Consider the following 14,762-nt stretch of genomic DNA (forward strand, 5'->3'; position numbering starts at 1 on the left):
TCAGTTCTGTTTTAACATGTTTACATTATAGTCTATACGAGTTGTCTCACTTGGTGGTCACACTGTACTGACGCAGGCTATACACAATGTGCCTGTAATACCTTATAGGTGTCGTTGCGTGCTCCATCAGTAATACATGTAAGTGGTCAGCAGTTACTTTGTCACAAGGACACAAAACAGGTGGTAGTCGATAATGTAAACCTTGGAGATCCCTAAACGCCGATTGGTTATTATCGTGGTTTCTAAAAACATGATTGGCTGCTCTAAAAGAGCCGCGCCCACAATCGCCCACGAGGGGTAAATATTCTAGTGATTCGACCCTGGTCTGGAATATAGCTCGTGGTGTCTCGAAGGTATCAATGAACTGCTGCGTGGAAAGTTTAGATAACGTTACCCAGGCTTTTATAACGTTACAACGTCTGAAAGTTAGGTAGCGCTAGCTTATCGTGGGGATTTTGGTTAGTGTCATTGGAAACTTGTCCCTTTCATTTTTAGTAACTACTGCTGTTGTGGTGGTGGTCTGTAACAAAACCGATTTCAGGATGAAGTACATCATAGGAATTGGCGGGTAAGTTGGAATTTCATTTGAAACTTAAACTGTAACGTTATGTTAGTAAGCTAATGAAATACGAAATGTTTTACAAAGTTAGTTACATAGATTGGTAGAAAAGAAATGAACCATTTGGCAATTGAAACTCTGCTGAAAACGTATTTAGCGTGCTAGCTAAAACATGTCACGTTAATAAGTCGACGTGTAAGCAAGTTAGCTTGGAAACTTTCGCCAACAAATCTAAACAGACGTTTCGTTAACTTCACTTTAAACATTCAACACCAGAGTTGATGATCTGTAATGTTTATTTATTATGACAACCTAATGTCCATTTGCGTCATGTTGGTAGTTCGTTTCCTAAAGTTTAAGCGGGAGATTTAAAAATATTGCGCGGCACCATGTGGGAAGTGGGATTCTAGCCAGTAGCTAACATTAGTAAGACACAGGATGAATCGTTTATGGTGTAATTGACTATTTGCTTCTAAAGTTGTATTACTTATGTTAGTCTGTTGCAATCATGTTGTTACAGTATCCGTTACTAAGATGTCTGTATAGCAGTAATTGTTCCTGACTGCTGTGCTGTCCAATGTTTACGATTTGATAACCACATTGGCTGGGCCAAGGGGTTAGCCGATTTTGCCTCTAACGTTGACTAAGATTAAAATGTATCCTAATAGATAGTGTTAATGTTTCTGGAAGTAACATTAACTGGGAAAGTAATATTGCCACTCATTACTGCCGATTTTTTTACGTTAGACATTGGCTGGCAGAGACTGGACCATGAAGCTTGAAGCTAACGTTAATGATAGTCCCGCCAATTTTAAGTAATTGTTTCCAGGCAGGCTAATGATAATTAACGTTACAGGACAAACTTTGATTTCTAGACTTTATAGTATTACTAATCTGTGCATATGTATGTTTTATTTTATATACAGTGTGACAAATGGTGGCAAAACCACACTAACGAAAAGATTGGTCAATCTTTTACCTAACTGCTGTGTGATCCATCAAGATGATTTCTTCAAGGTAAGTATTGTTTCAGTTTGTTGCTAAAAGGTTAAGGAACAGTGAGTAAAGGACATGAGCTCAGTGACACATTGTCAGTGAATTTTAGACTAGCAGTATCAAAAATTAACCAAACTGTAGCTTCAATACAGAGGTACATACCGAATCGTGATTTTTTTTTTGTACCGTACCCCAAATGTAGGAATTGGAAGCTTTCGTCACATCCTTCTGTACCTGCACTCTCATATATGCTGTAAAAGACAAGATTTCCAAACCCAGTCTTTGTGCTTTGCATGCTTCTGTGTGGCTAGAGCAGATATGTGTTAGCTTGAGTTCAGGATGTGATCAGGCCGTCTGGTGTGCTGGTCAACCTGAGGTTGCAGCAGTGTTTTACTGGTCACTGTTATTTCAGCCACCGGATCAAATAGAAGTCGGAGAGGACGGCTTTAGGCAATGGGATGGTAAGATCGTGTTTGACTGTAGGAAACCCAGCCATACATCCATTCCTTGTGTTATTCCACCTCAATGCTATTGTAATATATTATCTGTATTTAGTAGCATCACACCACTTCTGATCATATTTGGTCATCCACAGTTAACTATGAATTAACACTAGCGTTCCACATTTGTATGTGTGCTCCCCCTGTGTAGTTATTACAGCTTTGGATATGGAAGCCATGGTCAACACTGTAAAAGGTTGGATTGAGAATCCGGTCAAGTTTGCTCGTTCCCACGGTGTGAGGCTATCGCATACAGCAGAGGTGGAAGATCAAGAGGAGCAGACCCACATACTGATTGTGGAGGGTTTCCTTCTCTACAACTACAGGTGAGTCTTGCAGCAAGTTTGCATCATCAGACATTAGGTCATTCGTGCAGCAAGTGTTCCATGCTGGGCTTAAGGTGATGATACATGGAGCAGCTTTTTGAATAATGTTGCTGGGCAACCACATAACCAGTTCCATGTATTCTGATTAGATGATCATGATGATTTGCCTACTGATGATTAAAGTTTTCCAGAAAAGAAATTGTTGCCTAATGGGTAAAATGCAGAGAACAAATGTCTTGTATATGCCAATAAACCTGATTTACATATCAATGGGAACATGCCAGAACCACAATAATGAGGAACATTGCCCAGCAACATTGCTTAGAAAGTTTCCCCATACATCATCAGCTTTACAGTTCTTGGGCACAGTGCCAGGATTCTGGCATGGGTCAGGCCGTTTAAGATTTGAAAGCAAATAATTGTATATAACAACTTTGAAAGTTTTTGATGACTTCAGGCAGACATTTTATTTGCTTTAAGCCCTGTCCATGTTTTACAACTTTGCTATGATATACATTACAATGACACTAGTTCCTGGCATTTATTGACAAAGTACATCATATCCAATTTGGAATGTCACGAAAGGTTATTCAGACTAAACAGACTATGATTATTAAACCGATGTGTGTTGTACCATATTGGTGACCTTAAGTGCCTGGAATGTCTACAGTGACCTAAAAAATAGATCTTTCTGGAGAAACATAAAAATTAGCTTTGTCAGATAAGCTTCAGGGAAGTTTGGGTAGAGTATACCGAGTCCGACATCACGTGAGATGTAAGTGTAGCACTGCTGAGCTGTAGATAAGGAAGGTGGCTGCTGATTGGAGCAGCGCATGTTTTGGACATGGCTGATGAGCAGCGCTTCTTACGAAGTGTGATATCTTCTCACTCACACTTGAGACCAATAGTACACTCGAGACACCATGGAAAGGAGATACTGATGTTTTAAGTTATGTAAGCTGGGTTGGTATGTAGTGAGGTTATGGCACACAGTATCTATATTACGCACAGGTCTTCATTTTATCTTTTTTTGTTTCGTTTGAAGGCCTTTGGTTGATGTCTTCGACAAGTGTTACTACATCAGCATTCCATATGAAGAATGCAAGAGGAGGAGAAGGTTTGTATATGTGCATTTTTAACATGTTTAAAATTTTAACATGCTCCATTATGGACTCAATTTGCAGAGTCCAATTATTCTTATTATTATAAAAATAGACTTTGATCTGTACTGTATGGATCTTCATCCCCAAAAATAACTGAATGGAAAGTGTAATTGTTTTGCAGTACAAGACAATACACTGTCCCAGACCCACCTGGTTTGTTTGATGGCCACGTGTGGCCCATGTACCTGAAACACAGGAAGGTGATGGAGGATGGCTGCTTGAACATCGGTGAGTGGAAATGTTTGATATATATACAGATAAATTCATGGGAACCATGTTCTCACACTGTCTAATAATTCCTTTTTTTTTTCTCTCTCTCTGCCTCTGAATAATTTATTTGATTTTTTTTTTTGTGTGTCTTATTTCAGAATATCTGGATGGCTTGAAGTCTAAAGATGAAATATTCAACATGGTGTTTGAAGACATTCAGAATACATTGTTAAATTGTTTATAGGTAAGCGGATTAAAGGAGCCATTTCTACAGCTCATCAACTGCTATCAACTATATTCAACATTATATCTTTCCAGTGTGTGACTTAACTTAATAGAATCTGAGTGAATAGAATCTGGATTCTTTGTTGCTATATAATGTTTTGTTTTCAATAACAATGCTGTTTTGTCTTTCAGTAACAACTCCAGATCGCTGCCATGTATAGCTCTGTAAATAGGAGGCAGTCTGAAGACATTCTTGTGGATGATTTTTTTTCCCTTGCCCATAATTGTTTTGTATATAGTATGAAGGAATGGATTTAATTTATCTTTTTTTGGAAATTGATTAGTTTTGTTTTTCTGTCACTTTCATTTATTACTTGATTATGTAATGTTTTCTAAGACGTGTAAGTAGTTTATTTGTGTATTCAGCCAGGTTCCATCCTGCCTACTTTGAAAGACCTTTTCCAAATAAATGAGCGTCACAATTTTGTGAATGCTCTCCAAAACAAAACTACTATCTTTAATCTTTTTGTAACTTTTATTAAGAGTCATAAACAATGACAATATAGCATATATGAGTTGAGTTAGTCTTAATGATTAAATTCATCTTATTTATATAATTCTACATTTTAACTACTGTTTGAGGTTATTGTAATTGCTGATGCTATTTGGTCATTTCAGTGGGTTTAAGACCTTGCATTCCAAAGAATACTTGGTGATTAGAATTTAACTCTGTACTACAGCTATAATTTTATGGGCAGAACATAGGCTCTAGGTCATCAGTATCCTAGTTTTGTACCACATGACCATGCCTCAAATTCTTTGAGTTATAAATAGGGTTATGGGAGGATTAGAAAAGGACATTGTATGTCTGTATTTGCATGATACTACTGCTATGAAATTGGCCATGTATTTAGATTCATGTTTAGCTTTTACACAGGTAGTTAGTAGAATGCATTTAGGGATGTGGTTTCAGTAAATATCACTGAATATTTCCTTTAGACCTTTTCAGCTGGTTGACTTTTCTGGTTTGACAATTTAGTCCAAGTCAAAACTACAACCTCCACGATTTAAAATCTTAAAGAGTATGAGTCTGGCAGTAAAGGATCACCGGTAGCCTACATTTGCCTGTGGTTACCACAGGTTCATATGACACAATATTTAAGATAATATTAAAGTGATATAAAATAGCTGCCTGTTTGGTAAATCCAGAAACCCATCTGGCTATGGAATGAGATTAATTTAGCTCTCCTGCGTTGGGCAGTGGTTTGGAAACCACATGTTTGTCAGTAAATAACATCCAGGTAAAACCTCTTACAGAGAAGTGATCTATTTCCAGTTGGGTAATTCTACCAAAATGTTTATTTGGTACACCTGCTAAAATGTATTTTGAGTATTAACCAAGACACTTCATGTAGACTTTTGAGTTGGAGCGAAATAAAAGTCTATTAGCACTATAACAAGATGATCTATTTTGATATCTGGTAATCAAAAGTGAAGTTGTAGTTTGAGTCATTTGAACTCACCCCATCTATATGAGGCCATAAATTTGATGATGCTATACATTTGGAACTTGATCTTCCAGCTGTCTCCCCTGAATATTGTGTAACAATGGTTTGGGGATGTGTGAAGGGACAACCCCTGGATGTGTCATTGTGTTGTGTGTGTGGTCTTGGACAGACCACAACTCAGCCTATGCCAGCTAACGGCCAAGAATGCTCTGTGTGGTTAGCAATGACCAAACAACCCTGTGAGGTGGGACAAAAATAATCTTGAATTTTTTCCGTGGGTTTTTATGAATGGTATGGTTGGTGATGAATCCCAGGGCATACATGCAGAGGTTTGAAAGGCTGAGTGAACGTCAGCCAGTCAAGTGATCAGCTTTTCCACACCCGCTGTTTTAAGGAGCCAGAAATACTCCAAGTGCCTTTACACTGGTGTCTGCACTGAAGGCTGACCTGAGCAAAAACAAATACTGTCTAGACTTTTTCCTTGAAAGTGACCTAGGTCTCATTTAAATTCTTTTTAGAAAAAAAATACCACTGGATATTTAGACGTTCACTGAACAATTCCATCATTAAATTCAAGGAATCACTGTATGGTTAGTTAAAAGACAAATGTCATTTTCTTAGTCAAGGTCACAAAGTATAGTGTTGTATTATATGTTTTCATGAGCCAGCTGAAGTCAAAATATTGTAATGACATAGTCAAACATAAAATGTATAGACACACTATGTAACTTCATTAAATAAAGTTACCACAGGCACAAATCTCCATCATGAAACATCACTCATCCTCACACTTCATGGCAGTTGCTTAATTGCCCTCAGCTGAAAGCTCCTCTTTCTGTCACGCATTGCTGAGAGACCTGTAAGTGCTTGTGGACAGACTGTGTTTATATTTAGCCGGGACTCTGTCAGGGAGGCAGGGATAGGCTTTTATAATGGTCAACGTGCCATGGTTGACAGCTTGACTGGCCTCTTGCCCATACTTATCAGCCAGCTACTTTCTCCTCATCACGTCCAGCCTCCATACCCTAAGATTGAGGACAGCTATACAGGGGAAAGGTGAGATGATCAGAAATACTTTCTATCTCTCTACCTAACATTGTATATAGAGCACCTGAAAGAGAATAACACAATCTAATGCTAGCCTACTCCTAATTACTTTGGTTTGAATCTTGGTTTTCAATATTGTATTAACATAAGGCTTATGTGCCCTCACATTACAACTATGTCAGAAATCCTCTCTGACCACTATTATGTCTAAGGAACCAAAACAAAATGGAAAGGAAATTGTGTTAATGAGATGATGATGCTCAGCATCGCCATCATGTGGTGAAAAATGCCAGACAAACACGCCTTAAGCATTGTAAGATGTCATTGCAAGCTGACAAGAGCCCAATCACACTTGCGCCGCAAGGATTAAAGTTCTCCGTCGTATAGGACGGATATCCGTCAATTTGATTTTAGAAATGTCATATTTGAGATCGATGCAGAAAAGAAATAGGAGGAGGGGGGGGGGTACTGTCACCTTTGCTTTTCTTTTTTTAAGGCAACTACAAATATTAGGTAAATGTTTAAGACCTAATAGTGTTCTTGAGAACTTATCTGTCTCAATCAAGAAGATAGCCTACGTCAGCCATGAGTTTCGCTTTGTTTATGTTGTAGCTACACACTTGTCTTGAGCGTTTGCTTAAAAAAAAGAACACGTATGAAGCTATAACGGTCTAAAAGTTGGATTATAGTGGCACAATCGAGACAGCTGATAAGGTTGGCCAATCCGTTTAACTTTTTTGGATATGAGAAGAAGCGTAGGCTGTGTTCTTTCCGTGCATCAATGTAGACAATTTCTTACTATCGCGAACTCTTGTCAGGGTAGGTCATTCATTTTGGGTGTCACCTATGACTTGAGCAGATAGCCTGCTATGCCACCCGATGTAGGCTATATTATTGTTACAGTTTTTAATCAATGCAACTAACATTATGTGTAAAGCGACGCAATATAAACCGTAGCCTATGCAATTTATTATCCCGTCTATATGACAACAACCGCCATAAGGTTAACGTTCGTGCACTTCAGGACATCTTCCCTACCTGGTGCAACTAGCCACCACGACAGAGGTAGGCTACGTTTATCTATGGCTGACCGTTTTTACGTTTAGAACAGGGGTGTCAAACTCATTTTGGTTCAGGGGCCACATACAGCCCATCTGATCTCAAGTGGGCCGGACCAGTGAAATAATTGCAAAACATCCTTTGACAACTCCAAATCTCCAGCTTAGTTTTTTTCAGGCTATGCTTTACCCTTCAGCCTACATTTGTAGCCTACATAATGACAAGGGATATATTAGATTATTACACATTTATTCAGAGAGGCCAATGAAATTGAAATAAAATGCATTTCACTCTCATAAACAACTGGTTTATTTTTATAGTTGAGTGGATAGGCCTACATTACAGATTTACATCTGACCACCTGAACCAACTCACCACACTAAACTCAAGTGGGAGCTACGAAGAAAGTTAACATCCTGCCTTAAAAATGTAAATGTGCAAATGTATGAAAAATAAAATGAATTTAACAAACATAAGTTAGCAGTGTATGAGCAATACGATCAACTGATACGATTAGGTTACATCAGATCAAATAATTTTGTAGGCTAGGTGGCGGTGCTGTGTAGGCTAATAGGCTATCCACCATAAAGGCCAGATCCTGCACCAATTCCGGGCATTTAAATTGCTACTGGTCTGCCTTTTTTCTCCAAGAACTGTCCAATTTCCTCTCGTAGTTCAAAGAAACGCTTGAGTAGGCCTACGGCACCTCGGCTTAACCACCGTACTACAGCTAAGAAAACAGTCAAACTGACGGTGAGTCAGACCTCGCGACCTGATTAAATTTACAGTTTGCACAACCACACTTTAACATGATCCAAGTTTAGTGTTTTACAACACAACACTTCCTGGTGCAAAATACAATGAAATGTCCAAACATCTTGTCCTCCGTTTGCAGGCTGCACTTTGTCTCTGAATTTTGTCGCAACGCCTGCTTTTCTCCCGACAATGTAGCCAAACTGACAGCACAGGACCAGTCAACTCCGAACTTTTTTTTTTGTTTTTTGGCTGCGCCTAGCGGCTGAATTGAGCATTTCGGTTATTTCTTTGAAAATTCATAATTCCTCGCAGGAATGGGCTAGAGATTTTTTTTTTTGACATCGTCAGAAATGTATTCTCTACAAGTCTGGGCCGGATTAAACCATCTAGCGGGCCGCATCCGGCCCGCGGTCCGTATGTTTGACACCCCTGGTTTAGAAAGTAGGATACGCATGTTCTTTTTAATAGCGCAACAGACCTGTCCTTCACCATATCGCAACCTCGTAGGACTTATGGCCTGAAAAAAGTTCAGTCAAACGATTTTTTTTTTCACTTTAATCCCTGAGACTGGCGCTCTTCATAGTTTCCAATTCGTGACAAGACCATTTTAGACTGTTAGATTTCTCCCAGTTTAGCTGTGGGTAGGAAAAACCTGAACCGTCTGTCTGCTTTTCCATTGCCTTGGTATTTGCACGTCATGTAAACTATCCTCTCTTTAAAAAGCGTTCACCGCTCAGGCCAAGTTTTTACCCCCGGCGCCCCCTGGTTACTGTTATTGGAATGTGTTAGTAGGTGGACGGTGTTAGGCAAGTGGAACAAGACATTTTAATTCAATGCCACATGCAAAGGCAGTTTCACTCCTGCAGTTTCAACATAGCCTACTTGTAGTGCGCGTACTGCACGTTTAAATGTGACAGCCATTCACGGGAGAACCACCTCTGATGCCACCTACTCGCCACATTTACCTCACTAAACAAATATCCTTGTATAAGGATTTCAGAAACGAAATGGTTAAGTGTACGGTGCTTCTTCTCGAAATCCTACAGCTATCTGTGCATGCGTAGATAAACTTTGGAACAAGTAGGTGTCTTACACCTCCGTTTTGCAGTCTCTTTATAACGCACCTCCCTCTTTAATAGCCAGAATGGACCTTTAAATTCTCCAACTTAAGTATAGGAGTTTTCATCACATTAGGGAAAAAAACATTACAGTGGAACAACTATATCCATTTACCATGATTAAGTTAATAGTTCTGCTTTTTATTCTATTCCATACGTGGGTTGATTTAAGCACCGGACAGCGCCATTTAGGCGAGCGCGCTGGACCATGGCGGCATAAAGTGCAATGGGAGAGCAACGGCCATGTCTACAGTTTATTGAGCACCGGATCACAGTTTCAACGACCTGTGCAGTCAAGGAGAAGTAGTCAGTTCTATTTAACTACATATAGAGGTTTGGGAATTCCAAGGAGGTCCACCGCTTCCACAGCATCGGATTCAGAGTCTAGGTCCCGGCGACCTCATCCCAATGTGGTGGGCTCTGCTTTGCCACTAAATTTACGGGAATCACAAAGTGTTTTAAGTTCGGATGCTGGTCCCCACACGGCAAACAACCTCATCTCCAGTAACGGGAATCAGAGGTTTCTGGCATCTTTTCGCAGAGATGCTGTAAGTGCAAATCCAACCAACCCTAGCACTTACGATGCACTAGATGGCACAACAGGTGTGCCAGCCTTAACGCAGGAATATTCTGGGAACGGTGGATCGCGGGGACAGCGCAGTCACGGCGAAGAGGAACCTGTGTCCGAAGCTGTACATGTCCAACCATCACCATCATCACTGGACAATGCTGAAAAAACAGCAGACCATAACGCTGACATTGAGACACAAGAAGTTGGACGAAACACCTCACTGAACGAAACTGAGACTAAAGGCACCACTGAAGAGGTTGGACAGCACTTAGCTCCGGGTGAAAGAGATTCAGTGCCTCACGAAGTGTTTCCTTCTGCTGCTGCTTATAACACAACAGAAGAAGATGCTCAGCTGGCAAATGCAGAAAATGTGACCAACAATGATTCCCGCAGCAAGAATCACAGAAATTCAGTTTTTCACAATATGTATCCCTCAAGTGGGAGAATAAGACCACCAGCCCATCCTCCACCTGTGTCTGGTTATGGCACCAGGTACTTCCATAATGGTAGGTGATAACATCTGATGCTAGAAATGACTCTCACAAAGTTTCAATCATCAATTTCCATACATTTCTATGCTGAATAATGGAACTTATATGTCCCCTGGGCAGATAGGTCCTGCCTTTAGCACATAGGCCTATATGTAACAATGAGAGTTTGAAAAATGTTCTGTATGTATCTGGATTTTCTCAGGTCTTCCAGACCTCATCCCCGACCCTTATTACATTCAAGCAGCATCTTATATCCAGCGTGTGCAGATGTATGCACTGAGATGTGCTGCTGAGGAGAACTGTCTCTCTCGGTAACTTAACGTCTTCTGCTCTCTGGTTAAATAATGATACATAATGACAAATATATCAATATACATTTTTTAAAGTCTTTGTTAAAAGATACAACACTATACAATGATACATTTGATACATTTGTTCTTCAATATATGTGGAAGACATTATATGATGGTAAAAAATAACTTTCTTTGTATTTCCCCATCAAGGTCTGCCTATAGTCCAAGCGTCAGAGACCTTGACTATAGAGTACTACTTCGATTCCCTCAGAGAGTCAAGAATCAAGGAACTGCCGACTTCTTGCCTGTGAAACCAAGACACGAGTGGGAGTGGCATAGTTGCCATCAGTGAGTTCACTATTAAATTAATTATTGGCACCATAAATATATTTCCACCTCCACCTGTTCCAACAGTCCATTGATAGGCTCCAGGCAGAACTATAAGTCAGTCAGTATCACTATTTTCTTCTGCACTGGAAGTGAGATGTGTATTTTCTTTTTTAAAAGTGTCTTGTGTTTACAACCACATGCAGTAGTTATATTCATAGCAAGAAAAAGGAGAGAGAGTAAGCTGAACTAAATAAGTTTTATGGCATTTATATTTAGTGATACTGCCAGATAAGTGCATCTATTCTTCTCCACAATTATTTTGCTCAGGCACTACCACAGCATGGAGGCTTTCAGTAATTACGATCTGTTGGAAATCTCCTCTGAGAGAAAAGTGGCTGAAGGACACAAGGCAAGTTTCTGTCTTGAGGACACAAGCTGTGATCACGGTGTAAGGCGACGCTACGCTTGCACAGTTCACACACAGGTAAAATAACCTACCTGAAGCACCACTCAGCTCCTAAATAATGCTTCTGTCCCCGATGTTACAATTTTCTGCATAGTAATCAGCTTTTTCCGATATTTCGATTGGATAACCAAAGCAGTTGGCAGTTTTATATTGTACCAGATATTCTTCTTGTGATGATTGCCATAGGGATTGGGCCCTGGTTGCTATGATACGTATCATGCCAACATTGATTGTCAGTGGATTGACATCACTGATGTGCCTCCAGGAAATTACATTCTGAAGGTAGTGTTAACTATACTTTAACTCAGTGTTACAAAACAGAAGTGACATTTTCTTTAAAAGCTGCGTCTTTCCTACAGGTCACAGTGAACCCTTCACGACAGGTGGAGGAGTCTGATTTCTCCAACAATGTTGTCAGGTGTGACGTCAGATACACAGGCCCGTATGTACAAGTGCGCAACTGCAGAATAACTGTGTAAGTAGTGAAACGCCCAAAAAAAGGTGCATTAGACAAAATATAAGTTAGATCCTTTACTGACAAACTGTTGTTCTTTCACAGAAATTAACTTCTTCAGTAGAAGAGGAGAAATCAAGTTCTAAGGATTTCTATTTATTTCAGTACAGTAAACATAACTGTTTTTCTTTAGTGCTGATGCAATTGTGTGTCAGTAGTAATTGAGTAACTGAGATGAAGAAATAGTGTAATGAACAATGTGTCCACATTAATATCAACATTTGAGCTTTAAGGATGATTATTTTGGATGTCAGCTAACTCATATATTCCATACATATCGCTTTAGTGCCACACCTTTCAGTTCAATGCATGTTGCTCTCTGTGTGCTGTAAATTTGGAATATTGCACACAATATATTTGTGAAAGCTTGAATTATTGTAATTTGCACTTTTGTATGAAGTGTAAGCAAATTGTATTTTTGATTAAAGTTTTTCATCTAAAGAGAAGCATCACTTTTCTCCTTTCCCCCCTTTTTTTCTCATCCCCAACACAAACACTGCACAGCAGTCAGGTATGAACCCACCATATGTGTGCGGCACTACAGATGAATCCTCTGTTTACTTTAACAGGGACGTGTGAAGCACATCCATCCAAAGTTGAAACAAGATAAAACGTTTGTCTCATATAAAAGGCACTATAATGTCACTCACTTTGGGTTTATGACATTAATGGTTCTGATTTTATGTCTTTTTGAATGTAAATTTAAGTAAATAGAGCTGATTATTAAACGACTGAAGGTTTTTTGCTGCGTACGTTCCAACATACTAAGCTTCAGACAAGGAACGGCCCATGATCCTGGAGGTTGGGGATGGCACGGAGTGGAGAAATTCCACAGGTCCTGTGTCAGATAGAGAGCATGTGGAACAGTGCTGAGTTCAGTGTCTGACCCAGCTCACTGTATGGCACAGAGATTTGTGGGGGCAGTTAAACGGCATGTGTTGCAGAACGCCTCGCTAAATACACACCTCATCAGTAAACCTTACGCTATAGTCATCTTGACTGTCTAAAGACAGTGAACGTGAGGAGAATCTTCACCGTTCACTTCTGATGATGCATTGGCATTTTCCATAGTTTCTGTATTTGTAGTCTCATCAGGTGCCGATTTGAGACAGGTTTTGAGAGACAGTACACATTTCACCAGCAGTTTATGGCAATAGCGTATTTCTGTTCTTGTTTGTGCTGAGGGAGAAAATTAATGGAGGGACAGAATTACTGGTGTTTATTTTTTACTGTGGGATAGTATTTACTCTGTATTTTTGAGACTGACATGAAAGGCTCATTGTTTAAAATAATACCCTACTTATTTCCAGTGACCTACAATGTCTGTTTCTTGCAAAGGAAAATGTTTACCTGGTCATACTCTTGACAGGTTGTTCCGTGTAGAACATCCTCTAGACTGTGCTTTCCCTTCATAGCTCCTGAATAAAACCAGATGGTCTGTGCAATGCATTTGTGAACTTGAGACTAATGAACATCCTGAAATGCTGTTTTTTTTGGGGCCAGATGCAACACTGGGTGGTGAGGCTGTTTTTTTTGGGGCCAGATGCAACACTGGGTGGTGAGGCCAGCTGGACGAGGCAGGTGAGGTGTTTGTTAGACTGAAGCTGTTATTTTTGGAAGAGCAACAGCATGTAATGTCTGTGTTGTTCCATATTTATAATGTACATATGAAAGCCAGCCAGCTGGCTCTTGTAGGTATGAGTGAGGAGAAGCATGGATTTGAGCACATGTGTAACTTTTGCTTAATGTGCAGTTTTTCACCTCCTGCTTGCCCATGTGCTCTGGTTGTTTGTGTTGAAGTTGGTTGATGTTGTTTTTTTTGCCTTATTTGAAACCAGATTAATACAGTGACAGACTGGTAAATCCAATAGTCTAATTTATAACCATGAATCACATTATCTCAAAATATATTTTAAATGGGTTACATACGTGAAAATAAAGTGAAAAGAGACCAGGCATGGAGTCACTTTTTTGCAGCTGTTAAAAACATATTTCTGGGATTATCTAGCAGTTCCTACTCTACATTATAATGATAAATGTACATGTATGGAAGTGTATTTATTAAGTCTTTGCACTTTTGCAAGGGCTTGTGGTTTGTCTGGTTGCTGACTGGATCATAAACAGCCACGGCAATGAAGAGAATGACTGAGCCTTCTGGTGGTGTCGTGAATGTAATTCAACGAAACACAGAAGAAGGAAGGTGCCTGCTTGATAATCCCCGTGAAATACTGTTGAAGGCTGTTCTGGTGGATATGTTGTCTGTTCTTGCTTTGGTGTTTTTCTCTGGCTGATTGGCTTCTAGCTTTGCTTAAAACCTGCATCAACGGGGCATGACCTGAAGCCTATTGTTGCGCACTGAGGCTGCTTTGTTGTGTTTTTGTGTGATTTTGTGTTGGCTGCTTTGGTTCATTGTTGGTATTTGTTAGAGAACCCATCATGAGTGTGGAGGAGTGTGGGACGCCAGACACCACTGTTGAGCCTTCTTGAGGTGTCATGGGCCTAATTCCCTGAAACACCATAGAAGGTGCCTGCATGATAACCTCAGTAAAATGCTCTGTTGGTGATGTTTTTTGGTTGCTTTGTTAGTGATTTTGTTTTTAACAGTAAATAGGCTTGGTTGATTGATTGTG

General features: G+C 39.8%; 2 protein-coding genes across 3 annotated transcripts; both read left to right on the forward strand.

Moving 5' to 3' along the window:
* Positions 1-326: 326 nt before the first annotated feature.
* Positions 327-4,487, forward strand: mibp (muscle-specific beta 1 integrin binding protein). Of its 2 annotated transcripts, XM_076278711.1 has the most exons (8): positions 327-568; positions 1,486-1,576; positions 1,968-2,016; positions 2,207-2,381; positions 3,427-3,498; positions 3,666-3,772; positions 3,913-3,998; positions 4,172-4,487. In XM_076278711.1, the coding sequence occupies exons 1-7, from the start codon at positions 543-545 to the stop codon at positions 3,996-3,998; spliced, it is 606 nt and encodes a 201-aa protein (XP_076134826.1). In that variant the 5' UTR covers positions 327-542; the 3' UTR covers positions 4,172-4,487. The 2 variants fall into 2 exon arrangements, with proteins under 2 accessions (XP_076134826.1, XP_076134827.1); XM_076278712.1 differs by lacking the exons at positions 327-568; positions 1,968-2,016.
* Positions 4,488-9,361: 4,874 nt separating this feature from the next.
* On the forward strand, positions 9,362-12,621 carry loxl5a (lysyl oxidase-like 5a). Its single transcript, XM_076277639.1, has 7 exons — positions 9,362-10,544; positions 10,732-10,840; positions 11,033-11,170; positions 11,480-11,636; positions 11,805-11,900; positions 11,978-12,093; positions 12,178-12,621. Exons 1-7 carry the CDS (start codon positions 9,584-9,586, stop codon positions 12,182-12,184), a joined length of 1,584 nt encoding a protein of 527 aa, XP_076133754.1. The 5' UTR covers positions 9,362-9,583; the 3' UTR covers positions 12,185-12,621.
* Positions 12,622-14,762: the final 2,141 nt, after the last annotated feature.

The sequence above is a fragment of the Alosa pseudoharengus genome, unplaced genomic scaffold, assembly GCF_046254945.1.
Source record: "Alosa pseudoharengus isolate Yale_2024_CS ecotype anadromous, Long Island Sound unplaced genomic scaffold, YU_APseudo_1.1 YU_APseudo_1.1_scf_11, whole genome shotgun sequence".
In the NCBI taxonomy this organism is placed as follows: domain Eukaryota; kingdom Metazoa; phylum Chordata; class Actinopteri; order Clupeiformes; family Clupeidae; genus Alosa; species Alosa pseudoharengus.